This window comes from Indicator indicator, chromosome 36 (genome assembly GCF_027791375.1).
Source record: "Indicator indicator isolate 239-I01 chromosome 36, UM_Iind_1.1, whole genome shotgun sequence".
Lineage (NCBI taxonomy): Eukaryota > Metazoa > Chordata > Aves > Piciformes > Indicatoridae > Indicator > Indicator indicator.
This window is the reverse complement of record NC_072045.1, coordinates 2817201-2838414: the sequence shown is the minus strand read 5'-3', so window position 1 is coordinate 2838414 and position 21214 is coordinate 2817201. Positions and strand designations below refer to the sequence as shown.

The 21214-nt window shown below is 61.7% G+C and overlaps 3 protein-coding genes across 3 annotated transcripts; all 3 read right to left on the bottom strand.

Annotated features, from left to right (window-relative positions):
* Positions 1–5485, bottom strand: CILP2 (cartilage intermediate layer protein 2). The gene is made up of 9 exons (XM_054396061.1): positions 5425–5485; positions 4650–4748; positions 4122–4394; positions 3676–3858; positions 3306–3464; positions 2957–3217; positions 2739–2847; positions 2497–2654; positions 1–2387 (listed from the first exon to the last, which is right to left on the bottom strand). The coding sequence occupies exons 1-9, from the start codon at positions 5483–5485 to the stop codon at positions 1–3; spliced, it is 3690 nt and encodes a 1229-aa protein (XP_054252036.1).
* A 1243-nt stretch (positions 5486–6728) lies between these two features.
* Positions 6729–14164, bottom strand: YJEFN3 (YjeF N-terminal domain containing 3). Its single transcript, XM_054396060.1, has 7 exons — positions 13965–14164; positions 13771–13905; positions 11071–11176; positions 9361–9471; positions 9153–9266; positions 8109–8259; positions 6729–6943 (listed from the first exon to the last, which is right to left on the bottom strand). The coding sequence occupies exons 1-7, from the start codon at positions 14162–14164 to the stop codon at positions 6729–6731; spliced, it is 1032 nt and encodes a 343-aa protein (XP_054252035.1).
* A 522-nt stretch (positions 14165–14686) lies between these two features.
* Positions 14687–16129, bottom strand: NDUFA13 (NADH:ubiquinone oxidoreductase subunit A13). Its single transcript, XM_054396223.1, has 5 exons — positions 16019–16129; positions 15801–15879; positions 15422–15493; positions 15264–15333; positions 14687–14894 (listed from the first exon to the last, which is right to left on the bottom strand). The coding sequence occupies exons 1-5, from the start codon at positions 16110–16112 to the stop codon at positions 14775–14777; spliced, it is 435 nt and encodes a 144-aa protein (XP_054252198.1). The 5' UTR covers positions 16113–16129; the 3' UTR covers positions 14687–14774.
* Between the last annotated feature and the right edge of the window lie 5085 nt (positions 16130–21214).

Sequence of the window (21214 nt, the reverse complement as noted above, 5' to 3'; positions counted from 1 at the left end):
TCAGGACTGCCCCCGCGTCTGGCCCACCCTTTGCCGGCTGCTGGGGGTCCGGCGGGGGGCCGTGGGGGCTGGGGCACCAGAAGCGAAGTCCATGACGTCGGGCGGAGCTCCGCGCATCCCCCCAGTGCCCATCTCTCGCCGGATCTCATCCAGGGCCTCTGCGGGCGCCGTCAGCAGGCGCTGGAAGAAGCTTTCCCTGCCCGCCGGCCGCTCCTGGCAGGTGAAGGTGACCGCGGTGCCCGCGGCAGCCTTCATCTCCCGCGAGAAGCCGTCGGAGGTGCCGTCGAAGCAGCGGCCGATGGCGATCTCCTTGGCCAGCCGCGGGTTCTGGTCCGTCACGGTGTAGATGCCGTAGTTGTGCCCCAGGGGGTCCACGGGTGCCAGCATGCTGAAGGCGGCCGTGTGGTTGTTGTCCGCCACGGGCGGGTGCCGGCTCAGGTAGTCCCGCAGGAGGCCGTTGACGGAGCTGCGGTGGCAGCTGCCTTGGGGGACGATGGACACCAGGGTGCGATCCACCAGGCTCTGGTCGAAGAGCATCCCGCTGCACTTGAACTCCACGCAGGCCCCCGAGGTGTTCTCCAGCATCATGTCCCGCACGCTCCGGGTGTCCCGCAGCCCGTAGAGCTGCCCCCGGGTGCGGGGGTGGCTGCCCCCCACGTTCCGGGACCTCACCATGTACTCCTGCGGCCCCTCGATCTGCACCTTGATGAAACAAGCCCTGAACTCCTGGGGGTTGGGCCACCACGAGAGGTAGTCGCCGGTCCAGGAGGTGAGGTCGCTCTCCTTGAAGGGCACCACGTTGTACTCGTACTTGTCCACCTCCACGCGGTAGAAGCGGAGGTGGTTGGCGCCCACCGGCGCCTGCTCGCACTCCTGCAGGCTGCGGTAGGGGTACACGGGGCCGTTGGTCTCGTCCACGTTGTTGGGGTCGGGCTTGGCCACGTTGATTTGGAAAACTGTCTTCTTTAGGTCGGGGTTGTCGTGGTCCGACCGGCGGTAGCCCAACTTGCCCAGGTAGGGCTGGGACACCCCAACGGCGTTGGGGTTGAGCTTGGGGCTGGAGGCCACAGCCTCCAGCTCCTCCCCGCCCAGTGTGGCGGTGACATAGGCTGAGTAGGCATCGGGGCGCTGCCCGTCGCAGAAGGCTGGCAGGCAGGCGCCGTTGGGCCCTGTCACCACGCTGTCGAAGCGCCCCCAGGCCCGGGGGTTGGTGGGGTAGCCGGGCTGGGGCTCCAGGTTGATGAGGCTGACGACCACCCCTTCCAGCTGCTCGTAAGGGTTGAACTTCTCGTTGCTGTAAGCCCTGACCTTCACGAAGCAGCGGCGGTCCTCCGGCACGTCCAGGTTGAAGAGGCGCCGCTCCCGGATCTCCAAGTTGCCTACCAGGAAGGTCCTCTCCTCCCTCTTCCTCCGGCTCCTCTCGGCCGGCCGGAGGACTCCTTCCTCCTCCCACAAGCCCGTCTCAGGGTTCAAGGACCACAGCTTCATCTTCTGCAGGTGCTCCGGCATCCAGACCTGCCCCGCGTCCATCCGCACCTCCACCGGTCCCGTCTGCAGCGCGGCGCCGCTGCCCTGCTCCCGGAACTCCACGGCGAACATGCCGTAGGTGCGCAGGGGGATGATGTCCCCCTCGGCGTCGGCGAAGCTCAGGTCGCTGGAGGCGGCGCTGGCCGTCGCCATGTCCCTGGGGTCCAGGAAGGTGACGCTGGCTTTGACCGTGCCGTTGAAGACCTCCCCGGAGGGACGGAGGAAGGCTCCAGCGGGAAGAACGAGCTCCCCGACGGGCTCCCGGCCGCTGTCCTCCCCCAGCGGGATGGCGTTGAGCCGGCTGCCGTCCAGCTCCACTGGCTCCTTCTTCCGCAGCATCTTGACCTCCTGGTAGACGGCGCCGCCGCGGCGGTTGAAGGGCAGGACCTTGACGGCGTCCACGAACCTCTGCTGGCGGTCCACGAAGCGAACCACCAAGCGCTGGGTGTCCGGCGGCACTTCGATGGTGAAGGAGCCCTTGTAGCCGGTGAAGCCAACCTTCCGCCCGCCCAGGAAGATCTGCCCGAAGCGCAGGGGCTCGCCCGTGTCGGCCGCCATCACCCGGCCCTGCACCAGGACGCGGGGCTGGGCACAGGGTCCGCAGCCACACTCAGCCACCACCTTGATGGGCAGCGAGAAGCCTGCGCAGGGGACGTCCCTCAGCTCCATCCTCTGCACGCCGCAGCAGCGCCCCGCGTCCGCCCCGCACTCCGAGTGCCCGCCCATGCCGCTGGCACACGGGGCAGGTGGGCAGCGACCCACGTTGTAGTACCGGGAGCCGGTGGCATCTTGTGGGCACTCGCTGGGCAGCTCCACCAGGCTGGGCTCGGGCTCTGACTTGCAGCTCTGCTGGCCCTGGGCTGTGGGGGACATGGAGGGACACACACGGGGGGTTAGGGTGGCATTCCCCCCGCACAGCCCATGCCAGTGTGGTGGTGGTGAGGGTGACCCAACCCATCCTGCCCTCACCCAGCACCGTGAGCTGTGCCGGCGCAGATTTGATGGCTCCAGCCTCGCTGCTGGCTTTGCAGTGGTAGGTGCCAGCCTGCTCCAGTGCCAGCCCCTTCAGTGCCAGGCGGCTGCTGTAACCATGCACCTTCCTCTCCAGCAGTGTCCCATTGTGGTACCTGTGGGGATGGGCACAGTGAGGATGTGGCCAGGGCTGCCTTTCCTCACCAGTCTCAGCTTTCCAGCACCCAGACTTGGCTCACCAGTAATACTTCTTGGGCACGGGGGTGCCCGAGGCTTTGCAGCAGAAGGTCACCTCCTGCCCAGCCACCCGCACCTTGGCCTTGGGGTGCAGCACCATGTAAGGCTTCTCTGCAGGGGCGGAAGGTGGCAGAGGGTACAACGAGACATGGCAACCCCCTTCAGGGAGCTCCCTCGAGGGGTGCTCAGCTCGGTGCCCACCCCATACCATGATGCTTACCCAGCCTCTGCAGCACCACGTGTGCCACAGCCACACCAGAGCCGTTGGAGATGATGGGTGCCAGTCCCGGGGCGAAGCCCTCCCGGTGGGCACTGACATTGGCAGCAGTGTCCTCACACAGCCCCGTCACAGTGAAGTGCCCGCGGGCATCGCTGCGGGCCAGGGGCACCAGGGGGTGGCCCTCCAGGTAGATGTGGGCATCCGGCAGTGCCGCGCCGGCGGCGGAGGTGATGGTGCCCTGCAGTGTGTGCTCAGGGCAGGCTGCGGGGCGGCACCGGCGCTCAGACCCTACGGCCATGGGCACGGCCAACAGCGGGGCCAGGCGGGTGAGGGGCACTGGGGAGGGTACCTGGGCAGGGCGTGGGGGGGCATTTCTGCACCTCGGAGGGGCGGCCGCTGCATGGCACCTTCTTGGCTTTCCTGCAGCTCCGGCGCCGGACCCGGGTCCCGGCGCTGCCACAGCTGTGGGTGCAGGGACTCCAGGTGCCCCACTCCGTCCACACTGACTCTGAGGAGAGATACCAGGTGGGCATCGGGCACCACACTCCCCACCAGCCCCCAGCCCTGGGCGGCCACCAGCTGGGGAGGCTCCATCCAGCTGCCTGTGCCCATCTAGATCCATCTCACTGATGCCAACAGCCCCAGGGGCCGCTCACTGTTGGCAGTAGGGGTCATGAAGGGAGGTAGGGGAGGGACTGGGGGGGCACTAGGGGCCCTACCTGGGCAGGGGCCGGCACTGCATGGCTGACGCTCCACAGCTTTGCCCTTGCACTTGAGCTCCTTGAGGGCAACCACCAGTTTGGCATTGACACAGCGGCGAGTACGGCTCTGGATGCCACTGGTACCACAGGTGCTGCGTGAGCAGGGGCTCCAGGAGGACCAGTGAGACCAGTAGATGTGCTCTGGGGGGGTGCAGAGGTGTTAACTGGGGACCCACCACCCGCACCCAGCTCCATGGGTGACTCCGTGCCCACGAGATGATGCCCAGCATCATACACCCAAGGGGTGACTCCTGGAGTAGGAGGGCCTCTGGTGTAGCCACAGCTCCAGCAGCATCCAGTGGGATGCAGCAGGGTGGGTGACAAGCACAAAAACGGGCATGGAGCCTCCCCCCAGCAAGGTGCCAGGGGGTGAGGTGGGGCATGGGATGGGGACAGGCACTCACCCAGCGGGCAGAGGAAGCGGATGTGGTAGTTGGAGCAGGTCTTGCCCTGAGGCTGCTCCTTGTTGAGGCACTGAAAGCCCTTCTTGGGGCTGAGGTGCACCACCTCACCCACCTCCTCAGGCAGTGCCCACTCAGTGGTGCGAGCCTGGATGGCCACTGGCCGCTGGCAGACGCGCCCACGATAGTAGAAGCGGATGGCAGCCAAGCTCTCGTGGTCCCCATCCCCACCAGGGTGGTCGATGTTGAACCAGGATGTCCACTCAGCTCCTCTGCCTGGGGTGAAGAGAGCCCTGAGCTCATGGGTGAGGAGCAGCCCCAACAGCCCTGAGCACCCCGAGGTGCCATCAGGCCTGGGGGCAGCTTGGGCACACTGAGGAATGAAGCGTGAGGGGATGGAGGGCAACAGGGGGTGTGGGGTGGACATCACATCTCTGCTGTGAGGGTCACTGATTCGCATCGCCCCAGGCAGCCCCTTTGGGGTGTCCTGGATGCCAGCTAGTCCTGTGTGGGGCTTGGGGGCAGCCATACCTGCCGTGTCCAGGTCGAGCTCTGCCAGGCTGGGGGCTGCTTTCCAGGGCTTGGCTGCTGCTCCGCTCTTGCCCGGCTCCGAGTCATTCTCCAGGGGCTCTGGGAGAAGCACAAGGTGACAGCAGCCAGCACGGGGGCACCTCCTCCCCGGGCACCACGCAGTGGGCACCACCCCTCCACCAGCAGCAATCCCATGGTGGGGGGAACTCAGCCGTGCCACTTCCTGTCCCCTTCCCTGGTTGGCAGGGAGCTGGGGGGCAGCAGGGACCTGTCACAGCCCCCGCACGTGGAGGGATTTTGTCCCTGGACTGGGGACATTCCCAGCTCAGTCTCACGCAGACGCTGCCCTCGGCACCTTGCAGATACCCCCAAGGGGCTGAGGGTCTCATCGGGGCCGGGGGACAAAATCCCCATGGAGCAGCCAGGGTGGCCGAGGCTTCCCTCAGGTGCTGAGCCCTCCGGTGCCAGAGCTGGTGGGGGCATGGCACGGGGCACGTCCCTGTCCCTCCGGTGACACAGCCACAGGGAGAGCAAAGCCACCCTGAGCCTCACCAGCAGACGCCAGAGGGACTGTCCCCAGCTGTGTCCACAGCCTTGGTACACCTCTGAGCCTGGCACACCTCTGACCCTGGCACACATCTGTCCCCCAGCACACATCTGGCAAGTGCTCAGCCCCCATCCTCATCCTGCCCCTCCAGCCCCAGGGAGGGCAGGGATGCCAGCGGCACGGGTGCTGGGTCCCCATGCCACGGTTAGACGGCAGCCCCGGTCTTACCTGATGCCCTGGCACCATGTAGGGTGGCAAGAGCCAGGAGGGCCAGCGCCAGCTCGCCCATGGCTGCCCGGGCAGGTGGTGGCAGGTCAGGCGGTGACTGGGAGCGCGATGGCACCGCGGGGCTATATAGGAGGAGGCCTTTCCCCCTCGTGCCGTCAGACGGCAGAGTCCTGGCACCCGCAGCCGCCGGCGCTGCTGGGCCTGGCAGGGTGCCGGGGGGGGGGGGGAGCGGGAAGGAGCCTTCGCTGCGGCGCTCATCATCGCCCCAGCCCGGGAAACCTGAGGGCTTTGTTTGTGCAGAGCTGCTAAAATTGGATGCGTTTGGGAATGCGAAAAAGGGAGGGAAGGGAAAAAAGCGGCGCGAGCCCGGCCCCGGCGCTCCTGCGGTTGGGGTCAAGGTGCCAACGTTCCCCTGGCACCCGCCGGTGGGGGCCGGTGGGCGCCCGCGCCGTGACCTGGGCCACGTGTGGGGTGTGCCGGAGCTGCCCGGGGCCGAGCGGCGGCTGAGGCCGGGCAGAACTCGGTGCCCCCATGGCCCCCAGCTGCCCCGTGCGAGGTGCCCGGTGGCACTGGGGTATGATGGGGAGGGGGAGGGTGACAAACTCCCCCCCCCCCCCCAAGTGTCACCCCAATATCCCCCCAGCTGGGGACTGCCCCATGCAAAGTGCCCAGTGGCACTGGGGTGTGCTGGGGAGTGGGAGGGTGACAGAGTGAGGACCCCTCTCCCCCCTCCCAGGGTGACCCCAGAATGCCCCCCAGCTGGGGACTGCAGCCCCCTCCCGCAGCCCCGCCAGCGGAAATCCCGGCGCATTCCCTGCATTCCCCGGAATTCCAGCTGCACCGTGCTGGGGGGAGGCAGCTCCCAGCGCTCCGGGGGGGGGCGGTTAGCAGCACCTTCTCCACTGGGACAGGTGGGGACGGTCCCCAGCAGCGGCTTGTCCCCACCCTCCTGGTTAATTAACCACCCCGTAGCCAGGGGACTGCTCCTGGGACCCTTCCCCAGCATGTTGAAAGGTTTCAGATTATGGGGATGGTGTGGGGACCCCACAGCCACTCGTGGGCCACCAGTGGCTGCCCATGTCCCCGGTCACAGCAAGTCTGTCCCCAAAAGCAGGTTGGTGACAGGTCCCAGAGCGTAAACCACGCGTAGGGGGGCTCAACCCATACAGGAGCCAAGCCCCCCAGCACGGATGGCACATGGGGCCGGGCACAAGCCCCCAGCCCAAACCCTCCTAGTAGGTCACCATCCCTCACCCCATGTTCCCACAGAGACACAACCCCCAGGGAAGAGCCACCAGAAGCTTTTATTCCCGGGGGGCTGCCAGGGCCACCACGCACTCAGTGCCAGGGTACTCAGGGGGGTTGAGCTCAAACTTCTTCTGCACATCGTAGGGGAGGAAGCGCCCAGCCACGAAGTGCTGGCGGCCCAGGAAGCGCCGGGCACACTGCTTGGGGGCTGACAGTGACACCAGGACGTCGGGGCTGATGCCACCACTGCTGCCAGCTTCCACATCCCACCCTGCCAGGGAATAAAACCCACCGTGAGGAGCCAGGGCCGAGGCCGGGCACATCTCAGTGTACCCACGGCCCCAGCTGCCCTGCAGGGCTGCAGAGTACAAAGTGCCCTGTGGCACTGGGGTGGGATGGGGAGGGTGACACAGTGAGGACACCCCCACCAGGCTAACCTCAAACCCTCTTCTGTGTGCAGCTGGGGACTGGTCATGGTGGAGGGGTCCCCAAGGGGCAGGGTGGCAGCTCTCAGCTGGTGGGAGGGGTGATTGGAGATGGGGAGGATGGAGCAGGTGCCTCCCCCACAGGGTGGTGGAGATGGGTTGGATGGGGTTCGTGTCCCCCCACAGTGGGTGTCCCCTCTCGGTGGATGTCCCCCCCACAACACCAGCGTCACCGTGGTGGCTCCGGCTGTGTTTTGGCATCAGGTTGGGTTTTTCTTGGTGGGGATTCACCAGCGGCCGTGCCGAGGGCTCCTGTTTGCTCCTGCGGCTGGTGGAGGCGTGGGGGGGCGGGGGGAGGACACGCGGCCGGGGGGGGTTGATGACAATTCCAGGCCTGGCCACCAGACACCAGGGTGTTTGCAAATTACATCATGTCTCAGCGCCGGGAGTTTGTTATTTACCGTGGATGCCCGGAGTGCATCTGCAGAGCCAGCCCCAGCGCCTGGCAAGGGGCTGCTGGCCTTGGGGAAGCGGGGCGAGAAAAGTGGGGGGGTCCCCAGGGTTGTCCTCAACCCTGGGAGGACACCATGGGAAAACAAAGTGGGGGGTCCCCAGGAAGGAAAGTTGGGGGTGGTCCCCAAGGTTATTCTTACAAGGGAGGGCAACAAGGTGGGGGAAAACCTGGGGGTGGGTCCCAGGGTTGTTGTTACACCATGAGGAAGCAAAGTGGGGGGTCCCCAGGAGGGAAGGTGGAGGGGGGAGACTCCAGGGTTGTCCTCACTGCGGGAGGGCACCACTGAGCAGGGGGGCAGGGGGGAAATGGGGAAATGGGGGAGTCCCCACGGTTGTTCTTACACTGGGACCACGAGGAGACAAAGTTGGGGGTCCCCAAGGGGGAAAGTGGAGGAGTCTCCAGGGTTGTTCCCACCCTAGGAGAGCATCAGGGGACAGCCATGATGGTGACCCAGGTGAGAAGCCTGAAGGGTCCCATCCGGGCTGGGGGTGCCAGACCTGAGGGCACATCCAGGCTGACGATGGGGATCCGGACGTGCTTGAGGGTGGCCAGGATGGCGGCGCAGGGCTCCCTCCCCTCGCTGGCCTCCGCCTCGGCGCCCAGCACTGCGTCCACCACGGCGTTGTATGCATCGTTGATCAGCTGCACCTGGGGTGGGGTGGGGTGGGAGTGGGAGGTGACACAGGGGGAGCAGAAAGTCCCCCCGAGAATGGGAGAAGGCACAGAGCGGCACACAGGGATCCCCTTCTCCATCAAGAGCCTCACCTGGAACTGCTGCCAAAAAACATCCCCCCCATAAACTGGGGCCAAGGGTTGGGGGGAGGGGGGGCAGGACGCGAAGGGGGAGCGGCGGCAGGGCAGAGCGCGGAGTGGCAGAGCCCGGGGGGGCAGAGCCCGGGAGGGCAGAGCCCGGCACGCCGAGCTGCGTGGCCCCGGCCAGGGCAAGGCTTTCAGGTCGCATTCCTGCTACCGCCGAGCTGCGGCGCTGCCAACAACAACAGAGCCGGCGCTTGGCGGGGCCGCGGCAGCAGCCGCTGGATTTCATGGCATCCCCGGGCTGCCGGCACAGGCAGGGGTGAGGAGGGATGGGGCGCGGGGGGTGAGGGGGAAGAGGAAGTGAAGGAAAAGAGGAATAATAAACCCAACCACGTCAGCTGGGGGCGGTGAAGGTGATGGTGGTTTTGGTGGTGACAGCAGTGGTGACGGTGGTGACAGTGGTTTTGGTGGTGATGGTGTTAATGGTGATGGTGTTAGTGATGATGGTGGTGGTGATGGTGGTGGTGGTTTTGCTGTTAATGGTGGTGGTGATGATGCTGATGGTGGGGGTGATGATGGTTAGTGGTGTTGATGGTGGTGATGGTGTTAATGGTGATAGTGATGATTGCGGTGGTGGTGTTGACAGTGGTGGTGGTTTTTGGTGTTAATGGTGGTGGTGATGATGGTTTTGGTGGTGATGGTGTTAATGGTGATGGTGTTAGTGATGATGGTGATGGTGGTGGTGATGATGGTTTTGGTGGTGGTGGTGTCTGCCTGGGGCTCACCTCGGTAGGCAGGTAGGACAGGAAGGGGATGTCCATCTTCTCACACTGAGTGGTGAAGTCGCGGTAGAGGGGGTCCGGGGAGCGCTTGGGGTAGAAGATTGTAGGTTCATAGTCCTGGGGGTAGAGAGCAGAGGGGGTGGATGAGGTGGTGCAGACTGTCACCACTCTGGGATGAAGAAGAGGAGGAGGAAGGGAGGGAGGTACCCACAAAGATCCGCAGGTGCCGGGCGCACACCAGCCCAATGGCTCCATTCTGTGCTGGGCCGCAGACCACCAGCACCGTTGGCTGCCTGCGTGGCAGCGACGGCAGAGGGAAGGCCTGAGGAGAAGAGGAGGGGAACACTGTGCCACCACCCAGCCCTGTCCCCACCCTGGCACAGCCCTGGGGAGGGCACCCAGAGCTGGGCATGGGGCAGGGGCACTGGGGGTTGAGGGGCAAATGAATCCATAAGTGGGGATGTGCTGCTGGGCAGGCAGCATGGTGGGATGGGGATGGGCACCATATCGGACTGAAGGTGATGCCCAGGGTTGGGTGCAGTTGGTGCCCATGGTGGGATGCAGATGGTGTCCACAATGGAATGAGGATGATGTCCATAGGGGGATGAGGATGGTGCCCATGGTGGGATGAGGATGATCCCTGTAGTGCAGTGCCAACAGTGCCCACAGTAAGGTGAGGATGATGCCCATGGTGGAATGCTGACAGTGCCAACACTGGAATGAAGATGATGCCCATGGTGGAATGCCAAGAGTCCCTGCAGTTGGATGAGGATGGTGCCCATGGTGGGATGGGGAAGGTGCCCAAGGTGGGTTGAGGACGATGCCCAGGACAGGGATGATGCCCATGCAGGACAGGGCTCCTGGCCAGCAGGCAGGGAGGTGGCGACACTGCACACAGCAGCAGCTGCCCAGGGAGGTTCTGTTTATCCCCTGACAGGATTTTTCCTGCTCTCAGAGCCTGGCTCCTGTGCCCGTCCGAGCGCCAGCGACCCAGCGCAGCAGGGCCCAGCCAGAGCTATGCTTGCCTGGCCCTGGTCCTGCCCCAGTGCTGCCCATGCTGCCAGCTGCCTCCTGGGGACATGCCAGGAGGGCACAATGCTGGGGACCCTGAGCTGGGATGCCCAAGCTGGGGTCCATGGATGATCTCTTGGGCTCAGCCCCATCAGGAGGAAAAGGAGGAAGAGGATGCTTGGTCCCAAGAGGAGGATCCTTAGCACAGCTGGCAGTGGTGCCAGGGATGCTGCCATGTGGGGGTCCCTGAAGGGGTGGCCAGCCCCATACCATGGCATCAGGAGCAGCCCCGAGGCAATCCCAGGATCCAGAAAGCTTCCGACACCCAAATATTTCCCTGCTCAGGAAACTCCTCTGCCCTTGGAGCAGGGGAGGGCAGGGTACAGCCCAGACACCTCCGACGGAAAAGCTGAGCCAGGCGGGCAAGGAGCTCCTGGGCTCCAAGGCACAAAGCTGCCCTTGATGCTGCCTCCTCCTCCTCTTCCTCACATCCAGCCTCAGCCCCCAGTTCTCCCAGCAGTGGGGCAGCATTGCTAAGGCATGGGGGGGCATGGGGAGCCCCCCAGTATCTTCCTTCCTGCACACAAGGGCAGGCAGTGCCTGGCATTGACAACACCACAGGGAGGGCTGAGCATCCCCTCCCCTGCCATGTACCCCCCAGCCCCAGGTGAGCAAAACTCACCCCAGGGGCAGACAAAGAGAAGCCACTCGGGAGGGGCTAAAGCCTTGGCAAGGTTGGAGCTTCTGTCCCCTTTGGGGTCTGCCACCAGCCCTGGCTGTCCCCTGGCCCCGTGGTCTAGGGCAGGATGGACACCAGGGCTGGCAGAGGGCCAAGGCGAGGGTGGGAGAGCGGCTGGCAGAGAAGCCCCCAGCCCCAGCGCGGTGTCCCCAGCCCTGTTGGTCACCTCACCTTGGTGACAGCCATGGCACAGGCGTGTCCCCAGATCTCAATCAGCTGCTGCCTCCCGAAACGGTAATCCTCCAGCAGCTCCTTCTCGATGGCCTCAGCCTCTGCCCTGCTGCAGGGGGAGCAGACAGCGGTAAGGACCACGGCGCCCCCCACCTTTGGCACCAAGCCCCTTGGGACCTCTCTCTGCCCCTGGTTCTGGGGCGGGGGACGCTCGGGGGCACCTGGCCGGTGGGCTGGGGCCTTGTAGGGTTGAGGGTGGGGTCGGGGCTGGGGACACTCAGGTGTGGGGGCTCAGCACCGTGGGGTGGGGGCTGCATGTGGTGCGAGGCGCAGCTCTGGCAGCGTCCCCGGGCTGGGGGGGCCGCGGCTGTTACATAAAAGGGAACAATGCTGCGGTTGTTCCTCCACTGCCCAGCCCAGGAGCTGGCAGGGCCGAGGAGGCTCCGGGTTGGACAATAATTGCTCACATCTGTTGGCTCACCTGCACCCAGCGAACAGCCTCTGCCGGATCCGGCCCCACAAGAGGCCAACATTAGGATCCTGGTGGCCCAGGGATAAAATCCCACAGCCCCGTGGTTGAAATCGGGGTGCCCCAGCCCTGGTCATGCTGTTTTGGGGGGGACACTCACATCTTGCTGGGTCCCCAAGGAGGGGACCTGCTGTCCCCCTGACATGTGCTGCGTGTCACCGGCTCCAGGGGCTGGTTATGGGGCTGGGGTCCTGCTGAGTCCCTGGCTGTGGGGTGGTCCCACACTGTCCAGGCTGACCCCGTGGACCAGCCATGTTCCCTGGTGTCCTGGCAGGTCCCAGAGCCCCCATGCCCAGTAGAACCCACACCAGGCTGTCCTCTGAGTGTCCTGGCAGGTCCCAAGGACCTCCCTCAATTCCCTGCCCACCCTGGCTCAACCCCCCACCTCCTGCTTCCCGTTCCCTGGCTCTCCTGACAGACGCCAGAGACCCACCATGCCCTGTTGGCTTTGGCAGATCCCAGAGACCCCACAGACCCCTCCCCTGGCCGTGCTGACAGATCTCATTGACCCCACATCCTCTGGCTGACCCTACAGGCATCCCCCCAACATTCGCACCCCCCCGCATGTCCTGGCAGTTCCCCAGGTGCCCCCAATACCCTGGTAGATCCCCATAAAAACCCGATCCTGCCCCATCGTATCCCATCTAGCCCATCCTATCTCATCCATCCCCACCCATCCCATCCCATCCCATCCCATCCCATCCCATCCCATCCCATCCCATCCCATCCCTGTCCCCAATCCTTTGGTGCCCTCTAGTGAGTCCCAGCCCAGCCCCAGCCCCACCGCCGGGTCCTGTGGGCAAATGAGAGGGGAAAAAAGGCCAAAGCCAGCCCCCTATGCCCCCCACCCCGGTGCCAGCGCAGCTGTGTTGTTGGTCACCCAACAAAAGACACGTCCGGGCGCTGACACCCACCCCCGATCTGCTCCGGGAACATTGTCCCCTAATCGCTGCTGGCAGCAAAACCTGGGCCCCGGCCCGGGCTGGCTCCCGCTGTCCTGGCACTGTCCCCAGCGAGGGGGAGACACACGTCGCGGGGCTCCCAGGCTCCTGGCTCGCTGCCCGCATAGCAGCAGCATCCCCCGCAAATGCCTTGGGGTGGGGTGCAGGGAGCCCTCCCCGGGGATTCGTAGGTTGGGTTTGGTGTAGGGCCTGGGGGGAAATACCCCTCAGAGCCCAGGAGAGACCCTGTGGAGCCCACTCTGTCCCAGTTCATCCCAGTTATCGGTGTCCCCCGGAGGGGACGGTGGGCGGCTGCTGCGGCAAGGACCTCACGGGGAGCAGAAGAGCTGATGGGGGGCGCGGGGGGGGATGTTTCAAAAGCATCCCTCCTGTGTGTCCGTCCGTCCCCCCCGTTCCCTGACCCCAGGAACAAGGCACGCCGGGCTCTGCATCCCAGCTCCATATTCCGGCTCTACATCCCAAATGTGCTTCCCTGTTTCACATCCTGGCTCCGTATCCCAGTTCCACATCCCAATTGTGCATCGTTCTCTCATATCCCAGCTCCATCTCCCTACTTCACATCCCAACTGTGGATCTCAGTTCCACCCTTCGGCTCCATACCCCAGCTCCGCATCCCGATTGTGCATCCCTGTTCCACATCCCAGCTCCCTGACCGCTGCTCGGTCCCTCCCGCGCCCATCTCGGCTGCGGCACCGCCGCATCCCCACCGCGGGACCGTCCCTGCCCGGGAGCAGGGTGTCCCCGTTCCCCGCCCCGCCACGGCCGGTTCCCCCGCGGCTCCGCTCGGCGCTGGGGCCGCTGCCGGAGCCGTCCCCGCCGCAGCCATGGAGATCCGGGATGCGGTTGCTCTGGCAACGGAGGCTATTTGGGTACCGGCCCCCCTAGCACCCCCCCGCCCCCCCCCCCCAGCTCGGGGGGTGCGAGAAGCCGAGGAAGGGGGAAATGGACTCGGGGGTACCAACCGTCCCGGGGGACACGCGTGGGGACAGCGTCGGGGCACGGAGGTGACGTGTCCCTGCCCAGAGAAGCATCACGGAGTGAGCAGGAGCGGACCCAAGGTGGGGGTCTCGGGGCAGCGGAGGGTCCTGCCTCACCACCGGGACCCCCAGTACCCTCCTCGGGGTTTCCCCCGCGTCTCGCGGGGAGCCGACACTGGCCACATCCCTGCAGACAGCAGGGACCAGCCCAGGGTGAGCCAGAGGAGGGGACCTACTGCGGGGGTCCCGGTGGTACCGAGGAGGGGGGAACCCTGGCAGCCCCGGTGCAAGCGCACGGTGAGTGGCAGCACGGGGGAGACCCCGGTATCCATCCCCCCCCCCCCGCCAGTTGTCAGGGCTGCCAGTTCTCCCCACACACGGGACGGGGAGGTGGGGGCTCCCGGTGGGGGGGGGTCCCGTTCTCACCTGAGGTACCGGGGAGGGTCCCGAACGGGAGCGGTCGCAGAGCTCATAGCGGGCAGCAGAACGAGACAGCGAGAGCGGTGGCAGCGCAGATCCCGCCGCTGCTTAGCGGTGCCGCCCGGGGGAGGTGGCTCCGGTTTGCCCCCGCCCCGCTTGGCCCCCCCACCTCCCGCCCCCAGCCTCTCTCCATCCACCGGGAGCATCGTCCCGGCCCCCAGCCCGCCCCAAGCTCCCCGTTAGCCCACAGTGACACCGGGAAGTCCCTTTGCCCCTTCCCCCGAGCAAGGGGAATGCACCAAAGACCCCACACGGGTGGGTTTCAGCTTCCCACGCCCCAGGGGTAGGCTACATCTGGGGTCAGTGACTGCAGGGCAAGCTTGGAGTGGCCCTCACTGACCCCACAGACCCTTTGCCAGAGCTCAGAGTGGTTCCCCCTGACCCTCAATTACCTTCAGGACTCAGAGGGCCGCATCCCCCCTGCAGGACACAGGCAGGGTTGGCAGTGTGGGCACCCAAGCCCCACTTGGCTGGTTGTGGCACAAACCCTCCCCTGCCCCCAGTCACCAGCAACCTATAGCAGCAGCCCCCAACCCCAAAATCCCACCCAAGCCACAGCCCTGAGAGTCAGACCCCGGGCCCCCTGGATGGGCTGGAGCAGGGAAGAGCCACAAACAGCCCAGGGGTGTCCAAAGGGGCCAGGAACACACAGGAGACCACATCCAACACCACAGGGCAGGGGGGTTTAATAACAGGAGAGTGGGACAGGCAGCTGGGGTGGTGCCAGAGGGGACAGTGCCAGGGCTGGTGCCATGCTCAGACGTAGTACTGCAGCCCAAACTTCTCGTTGTCCAGCTCGCTGGAGGGGCGCAGGTAGTAGAGCTCATCCGCCGTGGGGGTCACCCAGCGGTCAGTGTGGAACCGAGATTCACCCACCTGGCAAAGGGGGAGAGTGCTGGGAGGGGCTGGGGGGACACAGGGGAGCAGCCCTCCCGCCCTGCCCCCTCCCAGGTGCATTGCCTGCAGGGTGGGCAATGAGCTTCACCCTCACGCTGTGCTTCCAGGGGTGGCTGCTCCACGGCTTCTGAGCTTTCCAGGAGAACCAAGGTGGCCCCAAACCCACCAGGATGGTTTGGTTCCTGCCCCAGCTGCTTCCTGCTCCAGCTGGGTGCCTGCCCCAGGCTGGGGTCCTGCTCCCATAGTTAAGGTTCTTGCCCCTGGGGTTGGGGTCCTGCCCCGGGTGCCTCAGGGATCACTGACGGGCAGCCTCCAGCACAGCACCTCCCAACCTGGGGAGTCACAAACCTTCCAGCCAGGAACATCCTTCATGATTTTGGCCTCCTCGTCCAGGTTCTGCCGCAGCAGCCGCAGGGTTCTGCGAGAGAGGGGGAGGCTGAGCCCCGAGCAGGGGGAATCGTTGCTCTGTGAGGGTCCCCTCGGCCCAACCTCCCCTCCTTCGGTACCTGCGGTCCGACTCCGCCTGCAGCAGCGGCATCAGCGCAATCCGCGACTCCAGCTCCTCGATCAGCAGCCGCCTGCGGCGGGACAGGGCCGGGGTTAGAGCCCTGGGGGGGGCTGTAGGGGAGCACTGCGGGGGCCGAGGAGGGGTCCGAGGATGTGGGGAGAGCAAATCCCGGGCAGGGAACCGCGGGGCGGTTGCGGGACGGCGAGGAGGAGGCAGGAGAACCGGTGAGACCCAGGGGGTAGCGTAAGGGAAGCCGGAGCTGGGGCAAAGAGGAGGCGGGGAGGGAATCGTGGGAGGGGAAACCGGGAGGGGCGGAGCGATAAGGGAGGAAAGTCGCGGGGTGAGACCGGGGGAGACCCCGGGACGTGAGGCGGCACCTGCGCTCCCGGTTCCACTTGACAAGGGTGTAGTAGCCCAGCAAGAGGCTGCCGATGCCAATGGCAAAGAGGCTGTAACCTGCACGGCGAGGGTGGGAGAGGGAGAGGGTGAGGGCTGAGCACCAGAGGCACCGGGGGACGCCGGTCGGGCCGGGCCGGGGCTCTTCGGCGGACCTCTCGGGCCCGGCCCCCGGCCCCGCTCCCCGGCCGCCGCCCACCTGAGAGGCCTCGTCGGGGGAGGTGCCTCTTGTAGTCGATAGGTCCGTACCCCCCCGGCGGGGCCATGTCCTGCTTCACCTTCGGTGCCGCCATCCCGCCGGCCGCGCACGACGTCACTTCCGACGCGCGCAGCGGAAGTGCTCTGCGGCATCGTCACGTGACAGACACCCCCAGGCCCTCCAGCCGCCCGCCCCCCCCCCTCCCCCGCCCCGGGCGATCGCCGCCGGCAGCATCTGGAAGGGCAGCGCCGAGCTGCGGCCGGAGCGGCGGAACTCAGAACCCCCGCAGGGAGGGGCTGGAAGGGAACCTCTGGAGCTCACCCCCAGCAGCTTGCCCAGGAGCACAGTGTCCAGGGGTGGTTGGAAGCTCTCCACAGAAGGAGACTCCACAACCTCTCTGGGCAGCTGCTGAAGGGCTCCAGCAGCCTCACACCAAAGAAGTTTCTCCTCCTGCTCAGGTGGAACCTTCTGTGTTCCACTTTGTGCCCCTTGCCCTGTCCCTGGGCACCACTGACACTCCCGTGTGCAAATGTGCCCCCAGAAGCTGCACCCAGCAGTGAACATGCCCTGGGCAGTGTTCCCCCCACCCACAGCCCTTCCCACCCCAACCCCCCACAGCACGCAGCCAACCTCCCCAGCTCTAGGGGTCCCAGGAGTAGGGTGAGGACCCCCCAGGAGGGTTTTTCAGCCGCTTCAGATCAGGGTCACTTGTGCCTTAAGCTCTAATCAGCAGCCATAATCCCTCAGATGCAGCAAGCACTTAATGACTTGGCAGATGGCAAAGCCAATGCCACCCAGTGGGATGTTGGGTGGGGGGCAAAGGGCACCCTAGCAAGGGGGGATGTTTGGGTTGAACCCCACAGCAGCAGCTCCCTGCTTTTGCTGGTGCTCCTTTGCTCCCAGATAGCCATGGGATGGGGGAAGGATTCCTGCCCCCCTGCGCAGGGAGGCTTGGCCAAGAGAGCTGGGGGTGAGCCCAAGGGTGTCCCACGGTCCTCACAGGACACATGGGAAAGCCTCCTGATCCTTGTCCAATCCTGAACCAAGGTCTTCCTCTGCATCTCAGCCCTGGTGAGGCCACATCTGGAGAACTGGGTGCAGGTCTGGGCTCCCCAGTTCAAGAGACAGAGAACTGCTGGAGAGAGTCCAGAGGAATAGCCTGGAACAGCTCTATGAGGAGCAAAGGCTGAGAGCCCTGGGGCTGAGAGCCTGGAGAAGAGCAGCCCCAGAACAATGCTCAGCAAGAGCTAAAGGAGCTGTGGAGGGCAAGAGGCTGGAGCCACACTCTGCTGAGTGGTGATCAGGGACAGGACAAGGGGCAATGGGCACGAAGTGGAGTCCAGGAGGTTCCATCTGAGCAGGAGGAGAAACCTGCTGGAGGCCTGGAGCAGGCTGCCCAGAGAGGTTGTGGAGTCTCCTGCTCTGCAGAGCTTCCAACCCCACCCTCGGGAAGCTGCTGTGGGTGCCCTGCTGGAGCACAGGGGGTTGGAATGGGTGAGTTCCAGAGGTCCCTTCCCAGCCCCTGCATTCTCTGCTAAATTAGATTCTTTAAAAACAAACAAACAAAAAAATAATCAAATCAAAAGCAAGCACACAGCTCCCACACTGCAACACAGCTTTCAAATGAAAATCCAGGGTTTATTTCACAAGTTGCTAAAATCTAAGTACAATAGTTGTTGGGTTTGGGGTTTTGTTTTTTGTGGTGTCTTTCATTATTTGACTGTATTATAAAATCCTGCAGTTGCAAGGTCTCCAAGAAAGGTTAATTATGGCTTGCAAGAACCAACGCTGCTCTAAACCCTCTCCCCAGGAGAGGGGGGAAGCAAGCAGCGCCCGAGCAATGTCAAACCAGCTCATGCAGCAGCTCTGCAGCGAAGCAAGTGGAGGGGTTGGGGGTGGGGTAGGGCCAGGACACCCTGCTGGATGCTCCACCTGAAGGAGAAGAGGAGGTTTGTGTTGCAGGGCAAGACCGGGGAGCAGCACCTTCAGGGTTGGGGTGTGAGGGAGTCTTAAAGTAACAAACAGAGCTTTGATTTGTGTTGGAATTCCAGAAGATCAAGGAGGTGGCTGTGGGACAGTTCTGGTGGCACAACTCAGAGCTCCTGGGGGAGTCTCCCTCTGGGACAGCTCTGGTGGCACAACTCAGAGCTCCTGGGGGAGTCTCCCTCTGGGACAGCTCTGGTGGCACAACTCAGAGCCCCTGGGGGAGTCTCCCTCTGGGACAGCTCTGGTGGCACAACTCAGAGCTCCTGGGGGAGTCTCCCTCTGGGACAGCTCTGGTGGCACAACTCAGAGCCCCTGGGGGAGTCTCCCTTTGGGACAGCTCTGGTGGCACAACTCAGAGCCCCTGGGGGAGTCTCCCTCTGGGACAGCTCTGGTGGCACAACTCAGAGCTCCTGGGGGAGTCTCCCTCTGGGACAGCTCTGGTGGCACAACTCAGAGCTCCTGGGGGAGTCTCCCTCTGGGACAGCTCTGGTGGCACAACTCAGAGCCCCTGGGGGAGTCTCCCTTTGGGACAGCTCTGGTGGCACAACTCAGAGCCCCTGGGGGAGTCTCCCTCTGGGACAGCTCTGGTGGCACAACTCAGAGCTCCTGGGGGAGTCTCCCTTTGGGACAGCTCTGGTGGCACAACTCAGAGCCCCTGGGGGAGTCTCCCTTTGGGACAGCTCTGGTGGCACAACTCAGAGCCCCTGGGGGAGTCTCCCTTTGGGACAGCTCTGGTGGCACAACTCAGAGCCCCTGGGGGGCAGGAAGCTCACAGAGGGCAGCAGGAGAATGAAAGCAAAGCTTTGGTCTTGGAAGAGTGGCCAAAGCCTCTCCTCCCTCCTTCACACCTCCCCAGGGATTTAAGCTTTAGGTTGTAGCCAAGGCTGAGCCTGTTCCAGCCCAGGGAGCTTTGCTCTGGGGTTGTTGGGGGTTTAGGGTTTTTTTGTTAGATTTTAAGGGTTTTAATTTTGGGGGGAGGGGGATTGGATTTTAAAGTTTTGTTTGCTTTTTTTTAGTTTTTTGTTGTTGTGCTTTGATTTGTTGTTGTGGGTTTATTTTTTTTCTGTGTTTTAAGGTTTTTGTGGAGTTTTTATATTTTTGGTCAGGTTTTTAAGTTTTTTTTGTTGGATTCTAAGGTTTTTGTTTGGTTTCTTTTTTTTCCTTTTTTTTTTCATTGAGTTTTAAGATTTTTTTTTTAATTGGGTTTTAAGATTTTTTTTTTAATTGGGTTTTAAGATTTTTTTTTTAATTGGGTTTTAAGATTTTTTTTTTAATTGGGTTTTAAGATTTTTTTTTTAATTGGGTTTTAAGATTTTTTTTTTAATTGGGTTTTAATATTTTTTTTTTAATTGGGTTTTAAGATTTTTTTTTTAATTGGGTTTTAAGATTTTTTTTTTAATTGGGTTTTAAGATTTTTTTTTTAATTGGGTTTTAAGATTTTTTTTAAATTGGGTTTTAAGATTTTTTTTTTAATTGGGTTTTAAGATTTTTTAAAATTGGGTTTTAGATTTTCTTAATTGGGTTTTAGATTTTTTTTAATTGGGTTTTAGATTTTTTTTTAGTTGGGTTTTATATTTTTTTTTAATTGGGTTTTAGGTGTTTTTGGTTGGGTTTTAGATTTTTTTTAGTTGGGTTTTAGTGTTTTTTTTAATTGGGTTTTAGGTGTTTTTGGTTGGGTTTTAGATTTTTTTTTAGTTGGGTTTTAGTGTTTTTTTTTTTAATTGGGTTTTAGGTTTTTTTGGTTGGGTTTTAGATTTTTTTTTAGTTGGGTTTTAGTGGGGTTTTTTTTAGTTTATTTTTTGTTGTTGTGGTTCAATTTTTTGCTTGGGTTTTTAAGTTGTTTTTTTTGTTGCTGTTGTTGCTGTTATTGTTGTGTTTTTTCCTGCAGGGAGGGGACCACAGAGCTGGGGGAGGAGGAAAGGTGGAAAGACCTTCTTTGAACAGCTACCTAACCTTAACCAGCCCAGTCCAGAACCATTTGGACCCCAAGGGAAGGAGAAGTTCTGGCATTTACCACACCCAGCCTTCTCCTGGGGCATTCCTCTCTAACTTTACACCAACAGACAGGCAGGAAACACCTCCAGAAGTTATCTGCAACTCTCCAGAGAGGGAAAAAAAACCAATGTCAAAAGCAGTTTGAAGCCCTGAGCATCCACCTGCTGTTTGCTGCTTCACTCCTAAAGCCTCCCAACCAATTCTGCTTGTGAGCTTTGATTCCATTCTGGTCTGGCTTTGCTGGGGGAGCAACCTTGGTGAGGCAGAGTATGTGCAGGTTCCCTTTTGTTTTAAGTTCTACACCTTCAAAAGAAGCTTTGTCTGGGATTTGAAGGTTTATTTTAAGTCTCCCCTACCCATTGTGCTGGAATTCCAAGCTCCAAGCTGCCCCCTGGATTTAGGGCAGAGGGGGAGGGAATCCAAAAAGGTTTTGACAAAGCTTTTAAACCACCCAAGTTTCACTCTTCTGCTCCTCCTCCCAGCCCCATCAGCTGAAGGGAAAGCTTGGGAAGCACTGGGAAGAACCTGTGGAGCATTCAGGCTTCCAAAAGGACATCTGGAGAAGGTTTATTTTTTGTGATTTTTTTTTTTTTAATCCAAACTCTTCCCTGGTGATTTAGCAGCACCAAAGTCCTCAACAAGATAAAAACAGGCAGAAGAGGGGAGGGAAAAAAACCCCAGCCCTCAAAAAACCTCCACACAGGTAAAGAACTGAATTAAATTTTTTTTTCCATAGTATTTCCAACTGCAAAAATAAAATGCACTCCACTTCTCTTTCTCTCTCCACATCTCCCCATCCAAAGCATCTCAGAAGGAAACAGACCCAAATGTGACCCTCAAGCCAACCTCCTCTCATCTCCATTTAGCTCTTAAGAGACAAAGAGAAACCAAACAACCCCAAAACCCAAACCAAAGTTTCCAATGAGCAACCTCTGAGGGGTTTTATGCAGCAACAGAGACCTTTTTTTTTTTGTTCCTTTTCCTGTTGGTTGCAACCAGGTTGTCTTCAAGCTTACAGAACAGCTCTCCCAAGTGCCTAAATATTGATATTCACACAACAACAACAACAAAGAAAGGGGCGGAGGAGGGGCTGAAAAATGGAAATTTTTTGTCACTAGGCAATTTAGATCCAAACTGGGGGGAACACAACCCTGTCCAGGGCTTGGTTTGGGGTTAGGTCTAACAGCAGCTAAGAAAATAGAATCAGCATTGGCT